The sequence below is a fragment of the Pteropus vampyrus genome, unplaced genomic scaffold (assembly GCF_000151845.1).
Source record: "Pteropus vampyrus isolate Shadow unplaced genomic scaffold, Pvam_2.0 Scaffold68, whole genome shotgun sequence".
NCBI classification, from domain to species: domain Eukaryota; kingdom Metazoa; phylum Chordata; class Mammalia; order Chiroptera; family Pteropodidae; genus Pteropus; species Pteropus vampyrus.
The window spans coordinates 4,398,016-4,409,993 of NW_011888849.1; the positions used below are offsets into that span (position 1 = coordinate 4,398,016).

At 35.5% G+C, this 11,978-nt stretch overlaps 1 protein-coding gene across 1 annotated transcript in view; it reads right to left on the bottom strand.

Moving 5' to 3' along the window:
• Positions 1–129: 129 nt before the first annotated feature.
• Positions 130–11,978, bottom strand: part of LOC105293109 (lipase member N) — a 17,590-nt gene continuing 5,741 nt past the window's right edge. Inside the window, exons 3-9 of the mRNA XM_011361613.1 lie at positions 11,736–11,934; positions 9,994–10,103; positions 7,593–7,729; positions 5,711–5,857; positions 4,203–4,274; positions 3,611–3,682; positions 130–363 (exon numbers count right to left, since the gene is read on the bottom strand). Coding sequence (XP_011359915.1) covers positions 130–363; positions 3,611–3,682; positions 4,203–4,274; positions 5,711–5,857; positions 7,593–7,729; positions 9,994–10,103; positions 11,736–11,934 — 971 coding nt within the window. The remainder of the gene's footprint in view (positions 364–3,610; positions 3,683–4,202; positions 4,275–5,710; positions 5,858–7,592; positions 7,730–9,993; positions 10,104–11,735; positions 11,935–11,978) is intronic.

The window sequence follows — 11,978 nt, forward strand, 5'->3', positions numbered from 1 at the left end:
ATGATAAGGGAACACTCAGCAACAACAAGAAGGTGGAGGATGTTGGAGCAGACCTCACTGCTGATTTGTATTCATTCCAAAGCCTCATGGGCTTGGAAGCAACTTTTAACTGAAAAGTAGATGTATTATTTAGGAATATGCGTTCATCAAATCTATGATTTTACTGTACACCCGTTCAGCAGCATCGAGGCCCCAGATGAAATCGAAGTGGTTCCAATCTGGCAACAGCTTGAAGTAATGGAGATTTCTGATTTGGGGGAGTATCCTGGCCACATCCTGGATTGTTACAAGGACATCATTTCCACCAACCCACATTGCAGTAGGCACTGTCATGGCAGTCAAGTCGTATAGTGGGGGACGACTCTATGGAAGAGAGAGAAAGGGCATTCATGAGAGGAAGCTCCTCACAGCAACAACTGAATTCGAATAAGCAGAGAGACTGCCAAATCACTATCTATCAAGTTTATAGTCCAATAAGGAAATAGATTCAAGCAAGCAATAATCCTTCAAGGAGTTTGAAGGAACAAGGCAAGATAACAAACATTTATATACAAAGTAGGATATGTTAAATGCCATAAAACACTCCACAAATACAGTAGAAGTAAAGACAAGAAGAAAGTATTTCCAACTGGGGGCTTCATATAAAAAGAGTTGTTTAAAATAACTCTTGAGGGATGGTTGGATTTTGACAGATAGGAAGAAGGGAGGGAGGAAGAACATGTATGCCATGGTCAGGAATGGCAAGCTATCCAGTGTACCCAAAGAATATATGTGAGGGAATACAGTAGGATATAAGATTGGAGAAAAACAGTAAGTTCTATATGTCAGGCTAAGGTATTCGGACATCTTTCAGAAGTTTTGGTGACAAGGTGGAATCATTTCTCAGAGTTCTGTCTTAGGATTACTGAATGGGCATCAGTTTGTGGAATGAGTTAAAGAAGGAATAGTTAAGAGGTAGGTCTTGAACAAATCTAGACAAGCAGTTTGGGTGGTTTACAGAAAGAGATAATTGAAGCTATGAAATGGCTAAATTCTTCAAGGAGGAAAGGGAGAGATGTGAAGAGTTTTTGGGGAATGCTGACAACTTGACAGTGGTGAGAGATAGAGAGTAGCCAGTGTAGAAAACAAAAAGAGCCATCAAAAGGGAAGGAAAAAAAATTGGAGGTCATCGCATGCTAGAAGTCCTGGTTAGTGAAATGAGTTGCAAGAATACTGTAGTAACTAACATAACATTTTTGAAGGTGAGAATAGGCAATTGAATTTAGCACTTAAAAGCCACTGGTGACTTTAAATAGAGTAGCTATAATAGAAAGACAAAGACCAAAACTATGTTTTCCAGGGTTCAAGAAGAGGGGACGAAGTAGAGATACTTGTTTTAAATATTAGAAAATATTGATAAAAACAGAGTGATGAAATGATGACTTGATATAATTGATAGGTTGAGGAAAGGTTTTTCTTTGTTTTTCTCAAGGGACAGTAGTTCACTTAAGATAATAAGGGGGTTGGGGCTGGGTGAAATGGTGAAAAGATTAAGAAGTGCAAATTGGTGGTTACAAAATAATCACATATGTGACATACAGCAGAGGGAATATAGTCAATAATATTGTAATAACTACATATGGTGCCAGGTGGGCACTAGACTTTTAGGAGGAACACTTTGTAAATTATATAAATGTCTAACCACTATGCTGCACATCTGAAACTAATGTAAAATAATATTGAATATCAACTGTAATTGGAAAAAAATTAATTAAAAAAATTAAAAATTAGCCACATACACACATAAAAGAGCTAAAATTTCATTTAAAAAATAATAAAATGAATCAGGAGGAAGAAGATGAGAGGCAATGGGTCAAGGACAAAAAATCAGGTTAACATGGAAAATAAGAGGAACTTCACTTTCTGAGAGAAAAAAGGGAAAGAGAAAACCTAGAGGACAGAGACATTTTAAGGTAAATAAGAGGAGAATTAAGACATTTCATTATGCAAAAAATAAATATTAAGAACCAAACAAGTGGCAGGTACTATTCCAGGCGAGAAAATATTGGTGAACAAAACAGAAGGAAATCCCTGCTCTCGTGGAGGTTACATGGTTTAATTCTCTTATTTTTGATAAAACAGTGAGTGCAGAGATTATGCTAGAAACTTAAGAAGCGGGCAAACTGACAAGACTAAAATGTAATAAAAATTGACTTCAAGTGATCTAAAATCACAAACAAATAAAATAGGATTGGCCTGGAAGTAGGGCAGGACCAGCTAACGGCTCATAAATTCTAAGGACATTTACACTTTCACACCCTTCAGTTATCAATTGTTCACTTTAATCTTACAATTTTATTTGTTAATTTTACCTCAATAAAGCTGAAAAAATAGAACTTGACTATAATGGCCTTAACTTTATAATTTTTTTGTTCCATTTTCTTATAAATGTAAACAATATGTAACATGCTCAATAAAAATAATGGACAAAAACAGAAGTATGTAAATCTAAAATGACAGCCTTCTTTATTCCTTCATGTCCGTTCACTTTATTCTTCCTTTCTTTCCCTTTCAGAAGACAATCACTACAACGTTTGTTTTTTACTTTTTTCTGGCCTTTTTCTAAACATTGGAAAATACATGTATTTATGAATAAGCATAGTCTGAAGGGCAGGAGAAAACTTTTGGGGGTAATGGAAATGTTCTATATTTTGAGTGTGATGGATTCAAAGCTCACTGAATCAGACATGTAAAATTAGTGAATTTTATTGCATGTAAATCACGCCTTGATCAAGCTGATTAAAAAAATAATAAAAATGCATAGTTCTCATACTTGTCTTAGAGCTAGTAGATCATTTTTCTAACAATCCTATCCATTACTGCCCTACGTTTACCCTGATAGCCTTAAAGAGGTCAGTGTGGGAAAACATTGGAAAATTTTAATTTAATATGCTTAGTTTATACTGAGAAGCCCAGCCCTTAACTTTGAGAAAAGAAATGATGGCAACAAGATTGATTAAAAGTACAAGAGAGCTAAATGAGTCTACAAATTTTGCTGTGTAAAATTAGAGGAAAACGATGCCTTAAGACTCAACTCTTCATGATGTCTAATACTCTTAACTTTCCTGTGGAATTCCAATTCTTGCTATTGGTATCAAGAAATGTGTCATTTACTCCATAAATTTTTATAGATTCTTATAAAACAATTTTCATTATTTTGTAGCCATTAAAAATTACGTTAAAAAAATCTCAGTAACATTGGTTATGTCTTGCTATAACTGTAAATGAAAAAGCAAAATCAAAAGTTGTGCAAAAGCAGTGATGCTTAGAAGATTGGAATGCAACAAAATATTGATACATCTAGTTATCTCTGGGTAGAGAGATTATAAATTATTTAATTTCCTTAGTATATGCTTCCTTTATTTCTAGATTTTCTGCAATGAATACATATTAAAATTAGACATTTTTTTAAAAGCTCTGTCAATCTGTGTGAATGCCATCATTTACCAGGTAGGATTCTTCTCACCCTCAAATACTTTCTTACTACAATTTCTCTAAATTATCCTTCTGGGGGCATTTGGAGTTGTAGTGACGCATGTTCTCAGTTTTTTTTCCCCAGTTAGTGACGCACCTGGTTGTAGTGACGCATGTTCTCAGTTTTATTTCCCCAGTCATAAGCTCTGAATTCATCAGATCGGTAAAGCTGAAATAAATGTTTTTTAGAAAAGTAATCTTCAGAGTTAGAATCATGAATTTTAGCAACAAATCTTGGGAAAACATTGTACACTGGGAAGAAAAAAGGCTCTGGACCACTGGAAGAATATAAATACATTTTTATCACTATGAAAAACAAAGTCAACAGAGAGAGAGAGGAATGATTCCTCTTGGTTTGAAGGAAAAGTTAATGGAAAACCAAAACTCATTAGAAGGAAGTCAAGTCTCAGATAATTCCCTTTCTGGGGAAGGCTCAGATTTCCTGATGCTTTTCCAGTTTACTTCTTGCTTTAGCTCAGGGCCTATTTAAAAAACTCCGATTTATGACGGAGTTTATTTATGTCACCTACTTGGTCTGCACCATACCTGCTCTTTCTCTTAAAATCCAGAGAAATCAAATCATTAAGATGGTAACATAGACAAAATGGAAGCCAGTAGGTGTGCTCACTTTGTCCTTTCACATAGGTGAAAATAAGGATTGGAATAGTTTTCTATGACAAAGACACTACCTGTTTTATATGCAGTATGTTCTGTACTGACGATCCTGTGGGAGCATGTGACATATACACGTCCATTCGACTCTGAAGGAAAATAAAACACATGTTACAGCAATAATAATCTAATGAAATAAACTATGCCTTTGAGAAGCAGAGAACAGTTCTGCTAAGAGTTAGTAAACAAATACTGGGAATCACCTAGACAGATATGATTTACGTCAGACACTTAAACATGAGTGAACCATGGGCTGACTAGTGGCATGGGTTGCTTGAAAGCAAACCTGCACCAGCTCTGAAACTATAGGATAATTTATTTATTTTGAAGCAGAATAAACAGTAATGGACATCATGGAGCTAAGCAAGTAGGAAAGGTATTACAATAGTGCAAGTGTGGGGGGTAGTGTGTGTATGTGCATGGACGTACATGCACATGTCAGTAAACCAAAAAACCTGGATTTCAGGATATAACTTTATTAGACTTTTTGTGACTTTGGGCAAGTTATTTAACATCTCTGAGTTTCCGCATTTTCATCTATTAAACAAACATACTATAAATCATACTACCAATTTGGTGGACTCTTGTGAGGACAAAAGTAAAATGTTATAAAAGCAAAGCTAAAAACCAATTATTTTCCTATGCACTGTACTTCAACTTCTGTAAACACTATAGAGATGAAAATTATAGAGAACGAATATAATCATAATTCTATATCTCGGAATATAATGAAACTAATAAAGAGAACTATTAAAAGATCTTTACTTTTGAATAGGCAGACTTTGAACAATGATTCTTTATGGTTTTCAGTCCAACAAAACTTAGCTTCTTAAAGAATAGGAGTAGGGTGGGCTGATGGAGAAACATTTGGGACTAGCCTCACTGTCAGTCTCATTGGCTGCCATTTGGAATATGACAGCAATAACTATCCAATTGCACTCCTCCAAAAATGTCAACAGCTCCTCCCACCCTCTCCTCCTGCTCTTCTTCCTCAAATTCTCAATCACAGGAATTAGTCGATGAAACAGGACTGCTGCTTCTTCCTAGAAAAGAAAGTCCACCTCCATTCCATTTTGTCTTGTAATTTCCAAGTTAAGTGATGAGTTTTATTTGAGGTCAAGGTCACCCAAAAAGTGAAGGCACACAGGAAATAAGTCCAATGCTTATATGCGCTTTTCTTCTTTACTAGGATTTTAGTTTTTTTTAATGCACTATATTAATTGTAAAATCAAATTCTCTGTAGTAAATTGTCACTGATTGCGAACGTGTGAAACTACTACCCATTGCAGAATATTCATTTTCCTAACCTTGAGCAAAGATAGAAGGATGAAGCTGCCTATTTTCTTTCCCAGTCTTCACATTCATGGTGTATTGAATACCTAATATTCTATGCATAGCAAATCTCTGCCTTTCAGGGTTTAGAATACCATATTATTTTATGCAGTGTAATAGATGCATCGAAATGAATCAAAAGAAAGTTGGAAGTTCTTAAAACATTCAGTAGTCTCATAATCATTATACATACCATATTCATATTTTTCTTGTTGCATCCAGCCCATAAGGACATAATTTCACTACATAGCACCCATAATATTTTGTTGTCGCAGATTTTGACAGAAGGTTGCGTCCCTGTCTTATTTTCTAAAAAAAAACCTTTGGTACCAAAAAATTTCTGTAAAAATAAAAAATAATTATCCTTTCAAAAACCATTTCCAGACTTCTTGACATTTCCTTCATCCCAAGAATGAGGATTCCTGGAGATCTATTTGTATTATTCTGTGATATTTCAGTCAAGGAGACCAAGTCACTCAGACAAAGTAGCTACTTATAATCCATCTCCATGCAGGAAAGACACCAGACATAATTTACAATAAGATTGAAGTAAGGACCCTCAACCCCAAATTCGCTTCTCCACAGTGAAGCGTCCCTTTATGTCCAATCTGTAATTGCCTATATTTCTTATTTCTCATTAATTGGCAAGAAAGGCAGAACACTTTCTCCTTAAGGTTAAATAATGTCTGGAATAGGAAGGAAAAGCAGGATTTTCCCTATTACCCATGTGTAGACCGTTTTTCTCATAGTGTCCCAAATTAGCCAGTTCTTATGCTGAAAAGTGCAGAATGGTGCACCAAACAGAGGGTGATACTTGACAGAAAAAAACTGATGTCATGGGAGGCAGCATGGTAAAAACTTGTAGGGCTTGGAAAGTAAGCTTATTCGGGGAATCTCTGATGAGAGGACTGGAGCTTCTGGGGACAACAGATATGAAATGGTAGGATTTAAAGTGACAGGAACTTTGACAGTAGAGGATATAAAATGGATAAGCTGGAGACAATATTTGCCTTGGACCTAACCTATGTAGGCAAAGTAATACATATGCAAAACAGGTATATTTAGAGAAAGATGTGTTTGTCTACCTCTGAATTTAATTTAATTTATCTGCCTAACTCTGCCCAAATGTAGAAAACATCCAATACTAACTGATATCAACACACTTTGAAATACAACTATCAACCACACAAAAGAAAAGTTACATCACTTGAGTTTATAGTAAACCATAAAATCGAACTATTTTCAAACCAATCATTAGGTTCTATGGAAATTCTTTTTTGTGTTAGCTCTCAAATAATTTTTTTTCCATTTCCATCATTCTATCATTGAGTTATTCCAGGCCCTCATCTTGTATATGAATTACTGTGATACCTTAATTGGTATCTTTGACTTCATTTTGGCCCAAACTCATTTTATCCTTCATCCCAAATTTAAGGGGCAATCTTGGCAAAATACTATGTCCCTTGTGCCAATGACCTTTTTAGAAAATCAAAAAACAAACAGAAAAAAACTTTCAATGGATAAAATTCCAAATTCACAATTGGCAATCAAACTGCTTTCCAAACCCTTGGAAAATAACTTATAAATACTTAAATGAATAAGTGAGCTATAAGACATTTAGTCTTTGGAATCTTAGCTTTAATAAATTAGAACGAGCTTGTATATGGGAAGGGGCATATTATTCAGGCTTATCTAATAACAAAGTCAGAGACATCAGTGGTCATGTGAAACTTAAAAATGTCTTCCATTTGGGCATTGTTAATTCATTGACCTGCCCAGTGGAACAAGAAAACTTGTGAGTAAACTTTAAACAAACATAGTGCTCAGCTCAGCTAGAAATTCTGATGTGTACTCAGGTCTATTAATAACTGAATATAGTAAATTGTATATGATAACTGTAGATGCTGTGATACAGACATGCACACACTTGGATACACCAAAGCACATGATTGCAGTCTGTTTCCATAAATTTATTTAAATTTCCTACTTTTACTTCATAATAGATTTAAAAATAATAAGGATCCATGATTCAAAATGAGACCCTCAGATATATTTTGGTGAAATGTGGAGCCTACCTTGATTGCAGAACTTGGAAGTAGAAAAAAACTGGTAAAAATGCCCGTGGGATATTTGAATGAGAGCACAGGACCCAAGGCAAAATTCATTTTGATTCTTTGTGCCACTTCAGGCATGGTAGAAAAGGCTATAAACCCTGAGAGAACAGAGATAAGACAATCTTGTAAAAATGAGAAATACTTATGCAATGTTTCACTAACAGAAGTGGGACTCTGCTTTGTCATTTGTATCTTTCCATTGCAATGATTTGGGGGATGAATTGGGAAACTCTTCTGAGTTATTCTGCAAAGATTATCTGCCTTCAGTCCTCTCAGCTCTCAAGTCTCCATTTTTCTTTTATTCTGGACTAATTTACTTGGTTGGGGAAAGTGAGAGATAAGCTGCTGAAGCAACTACCGCTAAGTGAACTGTGGACAACCTCCCTTCTCAAGCGTGGGGTAAGCGCTGGCAATGTTGTCATTTTACCCTCAAGTCTGAGAAGCCAGATTGAGTCACAGAGCTTCTAGAAGTAAATAATCAGCTCGGGGGAGGTGAATCAATAAGTTCTTTATGCAGTATTATTGAGTTATTCCAGTTTTTCTTTCTCACAATGAAATGAGATTTCATTGTTCCCAGTACTTCACTGGACGCTTATCGATCCTCCAGAATCTTTCCTGTTTCCAAGAAGGAAGGGGATTTCCCTCTGTCCACCATGGTCCCAGGAAGGACCAGGTGTCTCCATTTGCTCTGATCTTTCAGCAATAGCATTGCACACATTTCTAGCCTTGAGGAGGCCATGTGGAGTTTCTGTGTGTTTTGGTTCTCAAAGGTACCATCCTGTGCCCCTTCACTGTGTGGGTGGGTGGGTGGGGGGTGCTTTTATCCCCCTCTGAAATTCTTGTTGAAACATTGAAACTGTCTTGGCCAAACAAGATCTGACTTTGTATCAACAGACTGAGCAACTGACTCTGAAACAGGCACAGCACTTACTCCTAGAAGATCTCTGGTGAGTTTTTTGGTGGTTATACTGACTGACTAAAGAGGCCTATTGTCATTTAGTGAGCTGGTACTTGGGTTGCTAAATTCCTGCAAAGAGTAGGTCCTTCCCACAAAATGAAAATTGCTCTGTCCCAAAATGCAAATAATGCTTACTGAAAAATTTCATGCCCCAGATGAAGTGAAGAACATTGAAGATCAAATTTTCTATGTTTTACTTGCAGAGCAGATATAAGAGCATATCTAAGTCCTACCCAGTTTTCTAGCCCCGACTCAAGTCATTCCTGCTCCATCCAATGCCCAAGCACCTCACTGGTGATATCAAACTGACCTGGTGTAAATCTGTGTTCTGTCTCTTTTGTGTTAAGAGACTTTGAGCAATCCACTTAACTTCTTTGAACTTCTATTTCCTCTTCTATGAGATGGAAATAATAATAGTAGGATTGTTTTAAAGCTTAGAGAGACATATTGTGGGAAAGGTCCTGAACACAGAGCTCTACACCTAATAAACGCTCAATAAGTATTGCTATGACAGTATAATTATTTGTCTGTTAGTGGCAGTTGCGTGTGTTTATTTTGATATCCTATTAGCTTTTTGATATCCTTTTAGAATAGTCTCTGATGTTCACTGCCTGTTTCAAGCTTGTAAGCTGCCTGTCAATATAAAACACTGATAAACATATTTGCTGTTGATGATTATGGTGATTATGAGCCTACGATAAGAATATTTATTATCTCTTGCACAATTTCACACATACTTAAATATTACATTTCACATAACTCGGTATCTTACAATTGAAAGCTTTAGTGGAAGTTCACTAACAAATTCACACTTTCAATAGTATGGATTCCTTTAATTTTTTATTTGAAGCTAAATTATTGATTTCCCCCCAAAAAAGACCTAGAAAATTACTAACAGGTACATCTTTGAAGATCAGAGTCTCAAAAATAAAAAAATATATATATTTCTACATAGTGCTTACTTTTAATTGCTACCCCATAAATATTAAATCATACACTAAATAGGTAAGCCTATTTGACTTATTATAGTAAGCTTTTGTGTTCCAACTCAAAAAAAAAGTGATTATATATTTTCAATTTGTTCAAATATAAATAAAAAAGAAGTTAAGATCGATGTGTTCTTCAGGAACATTTCATCGCATTAAGCTTTACTTCTTTGGATTTTGGATACATGTTCTGGGAAATTATATTACCATTACAAAAGTGCTTTTGTGATCAGAAATGGAGGAAAGGTTTGCCCTAAATACCATCTCTGAAAATCCAGGTTTATAGCTATTAAGATTTTGTGCCCAGTATAAAACAGAGAATTAAGGGCACTATAAATGGTAGTAACTCTGTTCTAATTTAAAGATGAACTTTTGCAAGACTCTGACCCTTGTAAAACCCCGACCTTTATAAACATACCTATTGTAGTGCCAAGTGAATGTCCAACAAAATACAGCTTCTCTTGACCAGTTTTGTTTACAATGAAGTCTATTATTCCTGGGAGATCATATTTGGCCATTTCATCAAAACTGCAAAATAAAACAGGAGCGTGTAAATACTCGCAACTAAGTTTAAAACTCCGATGGCATTTGCTCACTTATTTTTTACACACAGAATTCTGTATTCCACTTATTTGGTGTGTACTTTATAATTTATCCAATTACAGGTAGGCTATTGTAACTTTTGTTTGCTGCATTTACTTTCTAATGGCAGGAATGATTTTCAGACTTGTGTATACTACCCAAAGTCAGTCTTATCGTTCTTCCTCTTCATTCCCTTACATAGCATTTCTTTCACTTTCCTTTCTCCATCTAGTTTGCATGCTTCTACTTTAGACTCCTCCAGAGGACTTCAAGGCTCTTACGGCTATTTAATATCCTACTTTGGAAATAGAACTGGTTGTAGATAATGATTCTACCATGTAATAGCTGAGTAACTTTTGATAAGTTACTTAAATGCTCTGAGCTTAAGTTTTCTTATCTGTGAAATGAACATAATAGTACCTGCTGTATATCAGGGATATTATAGGGGTTAGGATAGTATCAAAGGAATGATTCTTAGCTGTTAGTAGGTACTCAGTTAGATGTTGCTATTATTAATATTTCCGTCCATATAAAGATATATCCAACATATACTATAGTACCAATTCAGCTGGCATTAATACAAGAGAACAAAAAGGCCTATATAACATTTACTTGAGTCAGATATCTCATGGCTAGAGGCCTGTTTATTAAAAAAATATATGAAGAAATCTCTAGATTAATATTCCCAAGTATAAGAGAATTGTGATACCTTACAGTATACAAGCTCCAAGCTCTCAGCCAAAGACCAGTGATATAAAATATTTCCTAATGCTTACCACTTCCCAAAAACTCAAACCTTAACAATTTATGCTATCTCTCCTTTCTTCTTAATCTGTCAGTGGGTGCTGAGTATTTCATTAATATGGTAAGAATACACGCTCCATTCTAGCAGCAGGCTTGCAAGCTAACAGGGAGCTTGGGCCTATGAAGGGAAGCCTATTGTGGACATTATCCTGTCCTCTGGTGACAGCAGAAAACACTTTCATTGAAAGAAATAGTGTATCAAAAGATTCTTCTCCATTGCCCATTAACAAGTTTTTATAGACCTCATACTGGAGTTTTTCTGAAAACCATATTCTATACAGTCTCAACCATAGTTTCTCTAAATAAAATATAGTATTGATACACATCATTATAAAATGGGTAGGCTGTCTAAGAGAAAAGACTTGTATAAGCAGCAACAGAATGAATATAAGCTTTGTGAGGCCAGGAATTTTATTCACCTTGGAATGCTCAGAGCCTAGAAAAGTACATATAGTAGGCATTCAATAAACATTGAGTGAGTGCATACATTAGTCATAGGAACTTCCTCAACTATTCTTTCGGACATATTTATAACGTATAGTATTGGATAGAATTGGATGTTAAAATGATCTTGTTAAAATGATACAATTTGCCTGTGAGAGAATCAGTAGAAATCAAAGCTTCTTGCTATTTCTCTCCTTTGAGATGTTAGTAGGAGCTGCAAGGAACGATGTGACTTCAAATATCATAGATTATTATTAATATCATTCACACTATTATATTCAAAGAAATTGTCTCAAATTTTCTTCACGATTTTTCTTAAATACAGTTTACCTAAAGGCCCAGAATTCCTCTTCAGTCACTGAGAGTGTTTTGTGTCTTCTTGACCAAGTGTTTCCCCTACTGTTCCCCATCCAGACATCATAACCGGCATCTGCTAGAAGGAATCCAAGGCTGCCATTGGCATAATTCTCAAGCCAGGAGGCATTGTCTGCAAAGAGGGCATGCTGCATATACACAACTGGCCGAGCACCTGGAGGGAAGGAGGAAAAGAAGAGAGAGAGAGAGAGAGAGAGA